The 14414-nt window shown below is 36.3% G+C and overlaps 1 protein-coding gene across 3 annotated transcripts in view; it reads left to right on the top strand.

Moving 5' to 3' along the window:
- The window catches only part of col18a1b (collagen type XVIII alpha 1 chain b), a 138818-nt gene that overhangs the window by 65089 nt on the left and 59315 nt on the right, over nt 1-14414 (top strand). For 2 of the 3 annotated variants that reach the window (XM_088930047.1, XM_088930046.1), the window contains exon 1: nt 7471-8423. The exons of the other annotated variant lie outside the window; for it this stretch is intronic. In XM_088930047.1, the coding sequence (XP_088786173.1) occupies nt 7577-8423 (847 nt within the window). In that variant the 5' untranslated portion in view covers nt 7471-7576. Of the gene's footprint in view, nt 1-7470; nt 8424-14414 lie in introns of those variants that run through there. 3 annotated transcript variants of the gene reach the window in all.

Genomic DNA, 14414 nt, shown 5'->3' with positions numbered 1-14414 from the left:
TGGAGTGGGAATTGCACAGGTGGATTTACTGTATGTCGTTGCATTCTTATCTTTCCTGCTAATGTTATGTGAAGTCTGCTTATCAGACCCTGATTGTACTGTACATGCTGTAACAGGTTACCAGATATTAGTCAAAAGACTCATTAAAATGGTTTATTCCTTGTGGGTTCCCCACGGTCTGAAAAATGTAAATATTTTAGGTGTGTTTGAAAGCCAGATTATTTCTGAAAGGTTGTTATGAATATGAGGAAATCTGTTGTGACCTGTGAACCCCATTGACTGATGTTTTCAGACGCATTGTTATGAGTCTGCATGCCAGGAAACCACAAACCAGATTCGTATGAATATGTTGTTTCTGAATGTAGATGTTTCTGGTTGACAATAAAAGAGCACAACTACTACCTAGGTTTAAATGGATGAGAAATAATGACTATTTCAGTCTTTAACCATTCAGCTTGCAAACAAGGCTAGAAGTAATATAATAAAAGCTTTGAAAGTTAAAATGGATTAACAAATTTTAAAGACAGGTACTGTTTTTTTCTTCATGAAACTACTAAACCTACTGCAGAGCTGAGAACTAAATCTGTAGGACAGAAGCAATAATACACACAAAGGATTTGATGTCTGAGGTAGTCGTGTTTCAAGTAGTGCTGACAAAATGGTTGCTGCACTGATCATTAGGACCAAGTTCTACACATGAAACAGTCTTTGAGCAAATTAATTGCCAGTGTTTCTTGTCTTTATTTAAGCACATTACGCGGTCTACCAAAGTGCATCACTACTATTATATGAAAGATGCACCTCTGATACAACGACTTTAGTTAAACATTACATTAAAATTATTGATCGAATACATCTTCAAATATCAATAATCTGGTGAACTGTAAGTGTAAGTTATATCAAACTTTCGGAGCATGTTGTATAAATGAGCACCAAACTGAATCATAGGCTATAAAGGAGATTTTGATTTAGCTTTATTGTCTTTACACACTTGTGTAATGAGAATTAAGGGAAAAAGAAAGTCACAGTTAAAATAATGTTTGCTACCTATTTTCCTGAGAATCTCAGAATTCTATACAGTATAATACCGCATGTGCATTCTTAAAATATTTTATGTATTTGGTTGCTGCTACCTAAACAATTATGGCATTTGAAGCACCCCCATTTCTTTTATGTGTACAGTATGTGTGAGATGGAATGCATGTCAGGTTTGTTGTTTAGATAATCTTAAACAATATTGTCATCATACTTAAACGAGACTTGAAAAGTATTCTGGAGTTCCTCAAATTGTCTTTTTTCCTTTTTTGTTACATTTTCTTAAGCATTTTCAATGAATGCCTTCAAATGGACATACTGTATGATGCATTTTTCACATGACCTTTCACATGAGTTGGCAAATGTTTATACATTTCATGAAATAAAATTGTATAAACATTGTATAAAAAGTCATAATGTGGCATAAAAGAACATCTGACATAGGTTCCTATGATCCATCTGTGTATCTTTGCTTTTTAGAACTGTGTGTTCTGTGTAGAAGCTTTCAAAGTCAATAGTTTGCAGCTTTAAAAATATAGGTACTGTAGGATTGATATTATTACAGTGTTAACACCTGTTACAACATTCTGAGTTTCTGGATTGGAAGTTTTTAATTATTCAGATGATTAATGGTTAAAAAGAATTATACAGTACGTAAAACCTTATTCTGTTTGTTGAAAGAGTTGTGTATACATTTTATTATGGGTTAGACATTTTCATTGTGCTATATTTCTATAAAACGATTAACTGCAGATTAAAATAAACCATATGGAGGCATCTGCAAAAACAAACTCACACTGCTATCTATAAATACAAATGTCGTGTGTATATCTGGTGTTGTTTTAAATAATAAAATCAGCTAGAATTATTTTCTAGCAGTTATGCTGAAAAGTAAACTGTGTCATAAGTGGTAAAACCATCCCCCCAACCCCCCCGCCCCAAAGTGAGCCAGAACACAGATGTTTTCAACTAATGTGCCTAAGTAATAAACATGTCTTAAATCAGGTGAAAAACCCAAGTTATACAGTATATATTTTAAAACTTCTTATTCCCTAAATATGATATTTCAGAAAAGGTTTAATAGCAAATATCTCTCAGTAAACTTAGGCCCCCTGTCAATCAGAATTTGCCAACTCTGTATTTAATGGTGGAATTTTGCTAGCCAGTGGAAACGTGGCATGAGCCTTGTAATATTATTGTAATGATATTGACAAGTACAGGTAATTGCTAAAATAAAGTCCAATAATAGGGTGTTGGGCCATCGCAAGCCACCAGAACAGCTTCAGTGCACCTTGGCACAGATTCTGCAAGTGTCTGGAAAGAATAGTGCAACACCATTCTTACACAAGAAATTTCAGAATTGTGTTTTTTGTTAATGGTGGTGGAAAATGTTCTCTCAGGCGCCACTCCAGAATCTCTCATAAGTGTTCTTTTGTGGTGATATAGTTTACATTGTTTTCATGCACATCAAACCATTCAATGATCACACATGCCTTCACTATAGGAAACAAATGCTCGAGAACGTAGGCTTCTTTTGTCATGTGTTACACATGTACTCTTCCACTTGTTGAGAACAGGGTATAGGATGACTCACCATGTAACGTTTTTGTTCAGTACGTCACTGATTGTGTTCTTTTATACCACTTTACATGCAGACAATTTTAGGGTGTGATAAAGAGTTAATGCACTGAAACACAACCATAGTATACTTCTCTGTGAAGTTCTTGACAGACTATACTTGATGAAACTGCCTGCTTATGCTTCAGAGCTATGAGTCTATTTTGCCTGGCATTTTGAACCAATGTACGGGCATCACGGGGAAGAAGTACGTGGTTTTGTTCACAGTTGCCCCTAGTTAAGGATGTCCTTCCTCAGACTTCCATGCCAGCATCACCTTGGTCACTGCTCTTCATTAAAAAAAAAACAGCACGTTGAGTAGTCTTTATCACTGAATCTCCTTCCAAATGTGCCTCAACAATCATCCCTTTCTCAAAGTTGCTGAGATTTCTTCTTCTAGTCATTGCTGCCACAATACTGGGCAACTGGGCCTGCCCCGCATTTTTATCCATGACCCAAAGCATGATGGGATGTTAATTGCTTAAATACCTTTCAATATGCATACTGCTTTCAGTATACTTTTCATACATTTACTTGAGTTTTTCCTTTATTTTGGCAGTTCCCTGTAGGTTTATTTTATTTTTTATCTGGGGCTGGATTTAGGAATGATACTACATTATTGCTGCTTTTATTCTGTAAATAGTCTAAAAGTGTAAACTTTTTCATTTTAAGCCACTCCTTTGAAAAGCAGTATTTGGCTGAGCAGTTGATAGTTTATTTTTATTGTTAGTTGTTTATTTTTTGTATTTAGTCTGTTGTTGTTACCATGCATGTTGTTAAACATTCATATTCCTGATTATAACATTTTGCTACAGGAAACTCTTCTCTAATGTATTGCTCTTTTGCTGTGTTCCACTTTTCCTATTACATACAGTAGCATTAGATCTGTGGGAGGAGAGATCCTACTTAAAGGATAACACATGTTTGGGTACATTTGTTCCGCAGTTTACAGCTCTGTTAACATAGTTTGTTGTTTAATAAATCATGTAATGACTACAATACCATGCCTGATCATTTATATTGTTGTGGCTGTCAGTGTGTAGGGTCTGCTGCATCAATGAAGAATGAGAATTCAAGTTTTGGAGTCAGCACACAATACTTAAAGGATCTCTGAAACTTTTAACAGGTCACTGTGGATGCTTTTTCAGCAGATGCAGAACAGCAGCTGGATATGTTTGGACTATAGACAGAAGAACTATAGACAGAAGATTGTAAATGTAGACAAGTGTGTTCACTGTATTTAGCATTTTATCACAAACAGATGTTGAAGACTTTCTGCCAGATAACTCAGCCAGATGAGCAGACAACTCTATAATAAAGCTGGGAAACAATGTGCACAGTTTTGTCTCTTTAAAAATTCTTCTTGGGAGTAATATAACCTTGAGAAGCCCATGGAGAAATAAGGCAGCCACAAAAGGAAGCTCCCTTTAAATCATCCTCTAAATAATGTGATTCATAAATGTGAAAAAAGGACGAACTGGGATGATTTTGTATTTTATGTATTACTCCCAGCCCAGCAGAATGGGGCAGTGGTTAGCATTGTTGCCTCACAGTGCTGGGGCCCTGGGTTCAATTCCTGGGGTGCTATCTGTGTGAAGTTTGTACTATATGTTTTAATGTGTATGTGTGGGTTTTCTCCAAGGGCTCCAGTTTCCTTCCACAGTCCAAAGCAAGCTGGTAGGTTAATTGGCTTCTGGGAAAATCAGCCTTGGAGTGAGTGTGTGCGTGTTTGTGTTTGTCTGCCCTCTGATGGACTGGTGTCCCATCCAGGGTGTATTCTGCCTTGTGCCCAAATCTTCCTGGGACAGGCTTTGGGCCACTGTGACCCTGAATTAGATACATGGTTATTGAAGGCGATGTGATGTATTATTCCCTGTTTCACAGCTGAGTAAATTATTTGGGTGTTTTTTACTTTTTACTGCTTGTATGAGATGGTAAATGATTATAGTAACAAATTGTGCTGGATTTACATTTTACTCCACCAACAAATAGGAAATGAGAATTTATGATATAAGAATTAATAGAATTTAATTCAATGTCCATGCTCATGAGTCCTTAATTATTGTATCAAAACTAAATTTGAAAGTGACCCGTGTTTTTGTTGGAAATACCTGCTGGAGTTTTTTTGTGAAACCCACAAATTATTTTCTAATTTTTTTACTTTATTTTTTTCAAAGTAGTTAGGGATATTTCTTTTTCTAAATCATGGAACTTTTCTGAGAAATGTCTCATCTTACACCCCTTCAATTCACATTGCATGAATTGCAATTCACTATTGTCGGGAGAGTGGATGTTGATAATATCTGAAACTGTATGGAATGCTTTGTGTAAAACAAAAAGGCACTAAGTCTTGACATTTCTTCTAACTAGTGGCTGTCTGAGAGTATAACCAATCATTGTTACATCCTCAGGGGTGTGACAGGGTCACATATCCTGGAGGAGGTCTTTTTACATCAATCAGCATTCCTTTGTGCTCTAACTTTGTGCCCTTTTAGGGGAGTGTGAGTCCTGATTAGGGGTCATTTATAGAAGGTCTGAGAGATAGGTTTCTATCTCCCTTTCAATAAATTATCTTAAATTAAAGCATGTCATAGAAATGAAATTTCTTCTGTTTCATTCATTTAAAAAGGATAAATCATAGTTTACAGATTTCATACAAATCAAGTAAAAAGTAAAAATAATCAATTTCAGTGATTCACATTGCCTTTAACTACATTTTTGGCTATACGCATTTGGATTAAGTAAGTGTGGCTTAGGGAACCTGTGGTAAATTGATATTATAGTGAGTATTTGTAAAGCACTATTCGGAAGTATGGAAGATTCATGGTACCTTGAAAATTAAATATACTGAAACTGCCAATGAATTTTCATTCAGAAATGTAATTGGATGGTACGTTTGAAAAGTATTTGTCACAGTTTTATGCAGTATGCATGTTAAAGGGGAAATGCAATACCATTTTATATTTTGGGGTTGGAAAGTATCAGTACTGATGAATGTGTTTCAAACCACAATAAGGTGGTTAAGGTGGTTTCAAGGTGTGCGTAGAGCCATATTCTGTGATTTGGAACGAAGCACCAAAACCAAAACAGGTTATGTGAAGTGGCCAAATTACTTTGCCTTGTGAATACATCTCTTTTAATCCAATAGAAATATTGCTTTCAGCTTTGAGACGGTTTTGCTGACAAATACTTGTTACGTTTGCATGCAGATCATATTGGAACATTTCTGCTGTGAAATGTCTGCTGCACAACCTGTTCTTATTCGCTTGTACATCACATTACATTAGTCATAATGGTGACTAGTTATCGGGAAAGGCTGCATCACATCACAATCAGTGGGATCTCCAGGAGTTTGTGACAAAATGGCAATGTACACGTACAGGACTTTCACTAAGTTCATGATGTTATACATAATTCTAAATTTGTCCAAAAAAATACACCGTCAATGAATTTATTTTGTTACTGTGATTTAATAACCAGTCTGAGGATTGGGGACTGCAGTTCCCCTTTAAATGTGTTCTGTAAATGGCACTTGAGTGAGTAATAGCTGCATTTGAAATCTTGTCATGTCAGAGGATAAAGTTGTCAGGAATTCTGAAGTAGTCCAGTGGACTTACAGTAATGTCTATAATAAGGTTCTACTCTGAAGACCATGGGTGCAAGCAGATTTGTTATTTTAAGAAATATTTATGAAATATTTTATATCCATCCAAATACTCAATATTTCTTTTTTTTAGACTAAATTACAATTGGACTCTCAACTACATAATAAAAACGTAATATAATAACTTAACCATATATATATATCTTTTGAGTAGATGAAATTATCAAAAAGTTTGCAGTTGAGGAAATTATCAAGTTTATATAATAGAGATTTTGAGTGGAAAGAAAACCCACCAAGTTTAAGGGGTTTCAAAGGCTGTAATCAGTAAAATCATGCTCCAAACATCTAGAACTGTTGAAAAGAGTTGTGAAAAAATAATTCAAATATCTAATATTATTGCAGGAGCTTTTTAGTTTTAAAAACCTAGCTTAGAACACCAATAGATTTGCTATGAAAATCCAGTTGTAGACTGATAAAATTTATAGACCCACAATGTCTTAAATGAAAATGAGCTGATTTCATTTTGTTGTTTGTTTTTGTGTTTCTAGATGTTTAAAGATTTGCATGTGATGATAAGAATTTTTCAAAAGAATATACATGTTATAGAGTGCTGGAAAATGAAAAAAAATGGTTTTGGTTCAGAATTCTTTTGGCAGCTGCCAAGAAGGATTCTTTAAATGTTTTTTTTTACAGAGGTCTGTTATTAATTTTAAAAGTTATAAATAAATCAAGGTAATCTGTTTTTCTTAACATCAAAAGTCTTTGTTTTAGTTACAAAGCATGTAAAGTTGATAATGTTGTGGCAATGGTTTGTAATTTAGATTCTACAATTGTGGTTTTGCAAACTGATGATTTTTAATAACCAGTATTCATTACCCCACCTTATTTCCTTTTTCTGAGGTGAAAAGTTTTCATTTGTTTTTGTATGAGAGCTACAAGAATATCTTTGAAAGGTGCAGGCCCAAAGAATGTAAGCTGGGTGACATAAACTAGTTAATGCAATAATGGAGAGAGATTTCTTTGAACATCACAGATGTATGAACATTATCATTTAGGATTCAACAGCTGTGTTTTGAAAAGGTAGTCAATGAGAAGAGAAAGGGAAAAAAAGTTTTGGAGAACAACCAATAAGAAAGAAGTTATTCCTTTTTTTCATTGAACAGGACACTCCTCCTTTTAACTTTTTCTTCCACACTCTCTCTCTCACTGGTGTTTCTGCTGTTAGCTAGAAGAGGGAGTTTATGCTGTGAATGGTAGAGGGCATGTCAATATTATCTGTGGGACTCTAAGAAGGCTGCTGAGTGATTTATCTTGTGTCTGATGGCTACGTTTTGGAGCTTGTTGAGTTTTTCCCTGCTCCTGCTGGCTTATTTTGGCTCTACAGAAGCCCAGTGGTACCGGTCTTGGTTCTATAAACCTGATCCAACCACAAAAGCACCTGAGTTGGAAACAACCCTTCCTCAGGAATTTCTAAGCACTACAAGTCTGGGAACATCTGCCATTGGAGTCACAAATAACGTGGAGCAGGATGCAGTTTTTACAAGTGGCACACCTGAGTCTGCAACAGAAGAAAACCTTGCTGGAGTGGGTGCAGAGATAATCGAAGTTGCTAGTGGGATTCGCAATTTTGTTCAGACCTGGGACCAAACCTCAGACACAAACGTGCAAAAATTGACCACCACTAAACAAGAGCAGGGAAGTACTCAAACAGAAGTCATATCAACGGTGCCTGATACACATGCAACGGACAAGGTCATGACTTCCACTGCTGCCTGGAAATTGGAAGACACTACCGAATCAAAAGTTTCACCCTCACTGCCGGCTACAAAGCACTTTTTAGAAGGACATGAGTTATTTAATAGTACTTCACAGATGGAGATTACAGGTGCTGGTAAATGGGAGTTATCTGGCGATGGAGAAAGTGGAGAAAGTGGATCATCAATGGGAGAGAGCCAGGATGAAGCTGATCTTGCACAAAAGAAAAACACTACATTCTATCATGGCAACATCACAACTGGAGGGCTTTTGCCAGTGGGAAATATTTCTGAAATACAGGATTTTGCTGAAAATGTCAGCACATATGTTGGGAATTCAAAGGCGGAGATATCTCTAACTTCTGTGGACAACCGCAATGGGACGGCTGAGGAGAATGTTACTGGCCACACGGGTAACCATATTGACAACCAGTCAAGCCAAAGCCTTAATTTTTCTGAGCATCTTGGGATAGCCAGAACTGGTTTCAGTAGGAATAGCAGCTCTAGCTCTAGTAGTTTTAGCTGGAATGCAACTAATCAAGTGGTGAGGCTCTCTGGTAATTACTCTGATTTACTAACCTATACTAAAAGCACAGAGTCTCTTGTAGATAGCAGTGCCTCTTTTCTGGAATCTTCCCGCTGCTTGCCTATGGCTGCTGATTTGCCATTTTGCACCAACATGGGCGTTGAGAGCTTTGCTTTACCGAATTATCTAAATCACACCACTGTGTTGGAGGTCCAGGCTACTTTGCGTGAGTGGGCATGGCTCTTGAAATCTCGTTGCCACCATAGCTTGGAGAGGTTTTTCTGCTTGCTGCTGGTGCCCAAGTGTGGCACGGTAGGCCTGGCGCCAGCTCTGCCCTGCCGCAGTTTCTGCGAGACTCTCCGTGACGGCTGCTGGATGCACCTCCATGAGGGCCGCCTGCCAGTGTCATGTGACTCTCTCCCTGAGAAGGATCATGGGTATCAGTGCTTGTCAGTTAGTAACACAAAAGGTAAGCACAGGTTAAAATGCATCTTCAGGATACGTTTTAACCAAGTGCCCACCTGTCTGTCTTTATGTGTCCCACCTTGACTAGGAGGAGTAATTCTTTTCCAGCAGGATTTAAAAAAAAAAGCTTGATTGTTTTAGGGCTTAGCCATATTAGTGTAAACAATAATCCTGTTTTTTCTGGTATGCACAACAAAATATACTGTATATCATGTGTTTAGTTGGATTTTAAAGCAGTCTCTTTTCTAATGTTTGAATTTACATGTTTTAGAAGGGGTATCTTGTTTGAGAGTTGAGTCAACAGAATTTTGACTGTAGTCAAATTAGCCATAGTACATTCGAGAGGAAAGATACAGTATAGTGGAAGATGTAAATTCTTTGTAGTGTGGATTACTGTTCTTGCTACTATTGCATTTTACTTCTTAATTGCTTTTCTGTTATGTTCAATAAGGTAGTATGTTGAAGGCTGCAGGCTTGATTCAGTTATAAGCAATAGGCAGAAAGATTGTGCCTAAACATGTAGATTACTCTTTTAATGCAGTGTGTACCAACTCGAAATAAAGGTAAAACTACTTTTTCATTAAACAATTAAAAAGTAAGTCCTGGAGGCATTTCCATTCTAGTTGGAAACACCTCTAAGAAGAAGCCACTATTCTTTGCTCCGAATATTTTGTGAAATCTAATCTAAAGTTATTGAATAAAAATTCAACCGCGCCATGGCAGAAAACTTTTTTTTCTGTCTGAATAGAAACTCACACCTGTTTATTTTTGTCAACGTTATCAAGATGACTTTTTTATAGTCCACTTCTGGGGGAAACGAGCTTGATACCAACAGTAGAGCATCACTGCATTGAAAATTTTGAGGCTTACATAAAAAGTCTGAAATGAGACTTAAATTGCTTCCTTTATGCAGTCATGAGCCATATTTTAGATTCCAGTAACTGCTTCATCTGATTATGAAAGTGGACATAAAGCCTTTTCACTGTAAATACAGAAAAGTCGGCTGTACTTTGGACTTGTTTTGAAGGCATTGGCAGCACATGTGACACTTTTAAATCATAAGATTTCTCAAACAGTAAATTCTTTTTAACATTAACTTTTCTGATGCCCTTTAGATATTCCATTTTTGGAACATTAGAACATCTTTCTTCTAACAGATTGGGTGCTTTGCAGAAGTCTTTCACTGTTTATTTTGTTATTCTCAAGTGGAAGCATCTGCTGATTTTAGCACAGTACCACTTTATGTGCAGTACCTAACATGAACCTGCTATGTTGGATTTACAGTAAAGCATTATTGTGATGATCTTGGTAAACTAATATTACTTACACTATTAGCATTGTTTTGAATTAAAAGGGGCACTACATTCAAATATGAAAGTGAATACTTCACAATGTTTATTATTTTGCACGAAAACAAATAAGATTGTCAGATCATTAAAAAAGCCTGTCTGTTCCAGATTGTATATATTTAAGTTCATTGTTTATGAGAGAGAACCAGCTCCTTCAGAAGTATCTGGAATCTTTTACCTGTAACACTGTACCAGTGTATCTCAAGCAGATTGCCTCTTAGTCTCTTGATGGACAGGCCCATAGCTGTGTTGCAAGTTTCTTGTTACTGTAATTAACATCCCTGGTATTAAAGAGAGGGATCTGCCAACATTCTTTTGGGTACTGAAGTTTACACTGCTTTACTCACGTGTCTTCTTTCAGGAAAGACAATGTTGTATATAGAGTTACTTTCCAGATTTAATGTGATGTATAGCTTATCATAATTCACATGTCTCAAGGTCTTTAAATGAATGGTCTGAGACTTCTCATGTTACTGTTATGTAATTGGACAAATGACTGCCAAAAGCAGTATGATCTACCCATGCTTTAGATGTGTTCTATTTAAAAAGCCTTAAAATGATAAACAGTATTAACAAATCTGTTAAACAGGTAAAAGGATTGCTGTTATTAGGTGACATGTTTATGAAAGTAACTATTGTCGAGTTTTGAAGATGTGGCATTGGTGTAGACATAAGAATAATCCCCATAGCACAATTAAATTGTTAGGTCTTATTTAGAAATTATAAAAACACAACTGATTGTGTTATTCCCTACTATGTTGGAACATTATTAAGTGCTAGGCTAATGTGAGGTCTTTAGACAAGTAAAGCCATAGGATAGCAATAATGTATCAATAGCACAATTAGAGGAAACCAACTAGAGGAAACCAAGGATTATTGATCTATGAAAATAACAAGTTTAAAGAATTGTGGTAACATTTCTGATAAAAGTAACAGGGGATTTTGATGTGCAGAATTTAGATCCCTGATTTATATCATATCTTGATCTCGATCTAGATCACATAGGTCAAATTCTTGTGCATGTTTATCTCATTACCTTTGTTGCATTCCTTTACAAACATAATACAGTGCTTGTGCCAGAGTGGGTGACCCTACTTTTCATTCCAGGAAGGCCAAGAAGGGAAACATGGCTCTGTTTGGGTCTGTGTTCAGTTTAGCTTTCTTTAATGATTGCCTTAAAAGCTAGAAAAAAACAATGAACCAGAGCAAGGCTTTGAACAAGGTTTCATTGACCTTGTTCCTTTGTGGTGCAGGAATGGTAAAATTTCAACCTTCTTCTTTTAATCCTCTGGTCTTTATTCAGGGGCAAACATGGATGTTCCACTTCATTTAGTTGTAGCCGAATCCAGGCCATACAAGTCAGTACCTTTTAGAACTATATGCTTTCATGGTCTATTTGTTTCTAGCATCCTTCCTTTTTCAAAATAACTTTTATTTATAAGTTTATTCTTTTAAATATCTGTCATAGTACTGGTATCATTGCATGTCTGAAAAGGTCATTTTAACGCCCACTTCAGGATGTGTGTCATTTTCAGTCTTAATAAATGAACGGACTGTCACTATTGTGAAGAATTCCCTAAGAGCAGCTCTATAGAATTTAAAATCACCATGAAGATTTTAAATTCTATAGAGAATGTGTGGAGAAATTCAACATCTGTATAGTTGGGTTCATTGAGTTTCCATACTTACCTGCTTTCAATTTATCATAGTTAAGTCACTCATTATCAAGTTGAGTGAGGGGTCTGTTTCTTTACTGTCTTTTATGAGCTAAACTACTCTGAAAAATTAGCTCATATGTATTCCATTTCTCTGGGTTTTGTTAGGGGGGGGGGTATATGCATGAGAGCTATCAGCCAATTTCAAACGAATATCAATTGTATTCTATAAATAAGATAATGGGTAAGAGGTTCTTTTGTCTCTTTTTCACAAGGCATTCTTTGATTGGTATTAGACAGGATGGCAAAATTATTTCAGATAGACTTTTGAATGGGAGCCTAACATTTAACACTAATTTTACCGAGATGACTGATAGGTACAATTCAACAATTAACTGTATCGGCTTTAATAGAAGAGTTTTGCCAAGAAAGCATTCTTTGTACTGGATAACTTGCAGCTGTCTGTCGCAGAGGGTCATGTGGTTCACATCTGTACTTTGGGAGTAGAGTTTTGAGAGTAGCCCACAGGGAGATGGAGGGGTAGTATTGAAATGTATTGGGTCATAAAACATTTGCCATTCCAAGAAGGAGTTAGCTGTGATTACATTTTACCATCTGTTAGCGCCTTGGTGAGGTAATAATTTTGCTTTACTTACACGGTGATATTTTTTAATTGGGCCTGGGAACTACTGCAGTTGACTTTCTTCAGTAAGAATGTCAACTCAAATAGTGATGCAGGGAGGGTCCAATTAAGAACAGTCTCTCAACAAATGCAGCATTCCTTCTGCCAGAAATGTATTGCTGTCTTACATACGTTGTGGTATGATAAATCCATCAAAACATATTTTCATGATAATAAGCTAACAAATGTAGACTTTATTATTTTTAATTGGTTAAATTCTAAATTGATCAGCTCTTTTTATATCATCATAATGAACATTTCAAGAGTTGTATGTAAGTACCTGCACACTTCTTGCCTTCAATACTGGAAAAGATACATTTTAATGTGATTTCTATTAGTTTACATGTAATGCTATTTACTTGAAAGTACTAGTGCATTTTCAGTCCACATTCTTACAGAGAGGTGCCTTGGCTTGTGATTGTAATTCCTTTTCAGCTCTGTATCCCTGGCGTCTACTTAATGTGCCTTCAAGGCCTGGCCTGCAGATCTGTCCATGTAAAGCAGGAGAAATATATTTTGGCTTCTTCTTTTACTTTCTGCCTCATTAACAACCACATTTTGTGTAGGCCATTTTTCCTTTGTTTTTTTTTTCATCTTCCTTACCATATTAGGACATATAAAAGGTGTAGTCAAATGCAAAGGTATAAATAAAACATTGTTAAATAGATCTGAGATTTCTGCCAAAAAGCCACTTATTATTTATGTTCTGACTGTTTGCCATATTCATGTGGCATTCTAACTATAATCTGTATAGACAGTTGGCACCGTTAACAGCAAAAGCCATAACCTCATCCTGGTATTCAGTTGATAATAGGTTTATGGACTCTGAAATAGTCAGAAGACTATAAAAAACTCCTTAGCTAGATACCCAGGAGAACGAGCTTTGTAGTATACTGATACACCAATCTTCAGTTTTGCATAAAGAGCTTATTAGGCTTAATACAGTGCATCTTATTTACATTTAAAATTGTCAGCAGCTTTGTGCTGTTGTTCCTTGGGCTGCCAAAATAGTGACCTCAAGCATGTGATTTCATAAAAACACTGGTGGTATTTAGTTGAGGTAATATTGCTGAAATGAATTCAAGATTCTGCATAATTACTATTTTTAAAAGGCATTATTTTAATAAAGTAACTCATATTCCTGGCTGTTGTTAGCATGATTGAAGGTGGCCTGTTTACGAAAGGGTATATCCATAAAATGGGATATTCTGCTTCTACAATCAGTAAACTATTTCAGTGAAGGACAGGCTGCTTCCTGGAAAGCAGAGGGTCACTACACAGACTGATAACTATAATATCTATCTCCATATTCATTTTCAGATTAGCTTAAGCACAAAAAACCTCAGGAAGAAATAATTTGTATGTAATTAGAATCTATGCTGCTCACTCTGCACACACTGCATACAAAAACGATCTACAGTATGTGCTCAGAGGCAGTTCAGGAGTAGGTGAGAGATGAAATCTTCTGCAGGCCAAAAAGCATCTGTGGTGGAATGTTTTATTCACTGATAAATTCTGTTTTGCCCTTATTAGTCCTGATGGAAGGGTGGAGACATCACATGTTATGGTGGTGGAAGTGTGAAGATCCTTTCATTTTCCATAATCATTCTGCCCTTAAGAGAGTTGTGGTCATCTGGCGCTTAACCAATCAGGCAAGAGGCACAAGGTCGGGAGGAATCATCACACTAGGGTGGCAAGATGGGGTGGCAGTTAGCACTGCTCTTAAC

The sequence above is a fragment of the Atractosteus spatula genome, chromosome 13, assembly GCF_055471065.1.
Source record: "Atractosteus spatula isolate fAtrSpa1 chromosome 13, fAtrSpa1.hap1, whole genome shotgun sequence".
In the NCBI taxonomy this organism is placed as follows: Eukaryota; Metazoa; Chordata; class Actinopteri; order Semionotiformes; family Lepisosteidae; genus Atractosteus; species Atractosteus spatula.
Note: the sequence above shows the minus strand (reverse complement) of the source record. Positions and strands in the feature narration are given on the sequence as shown.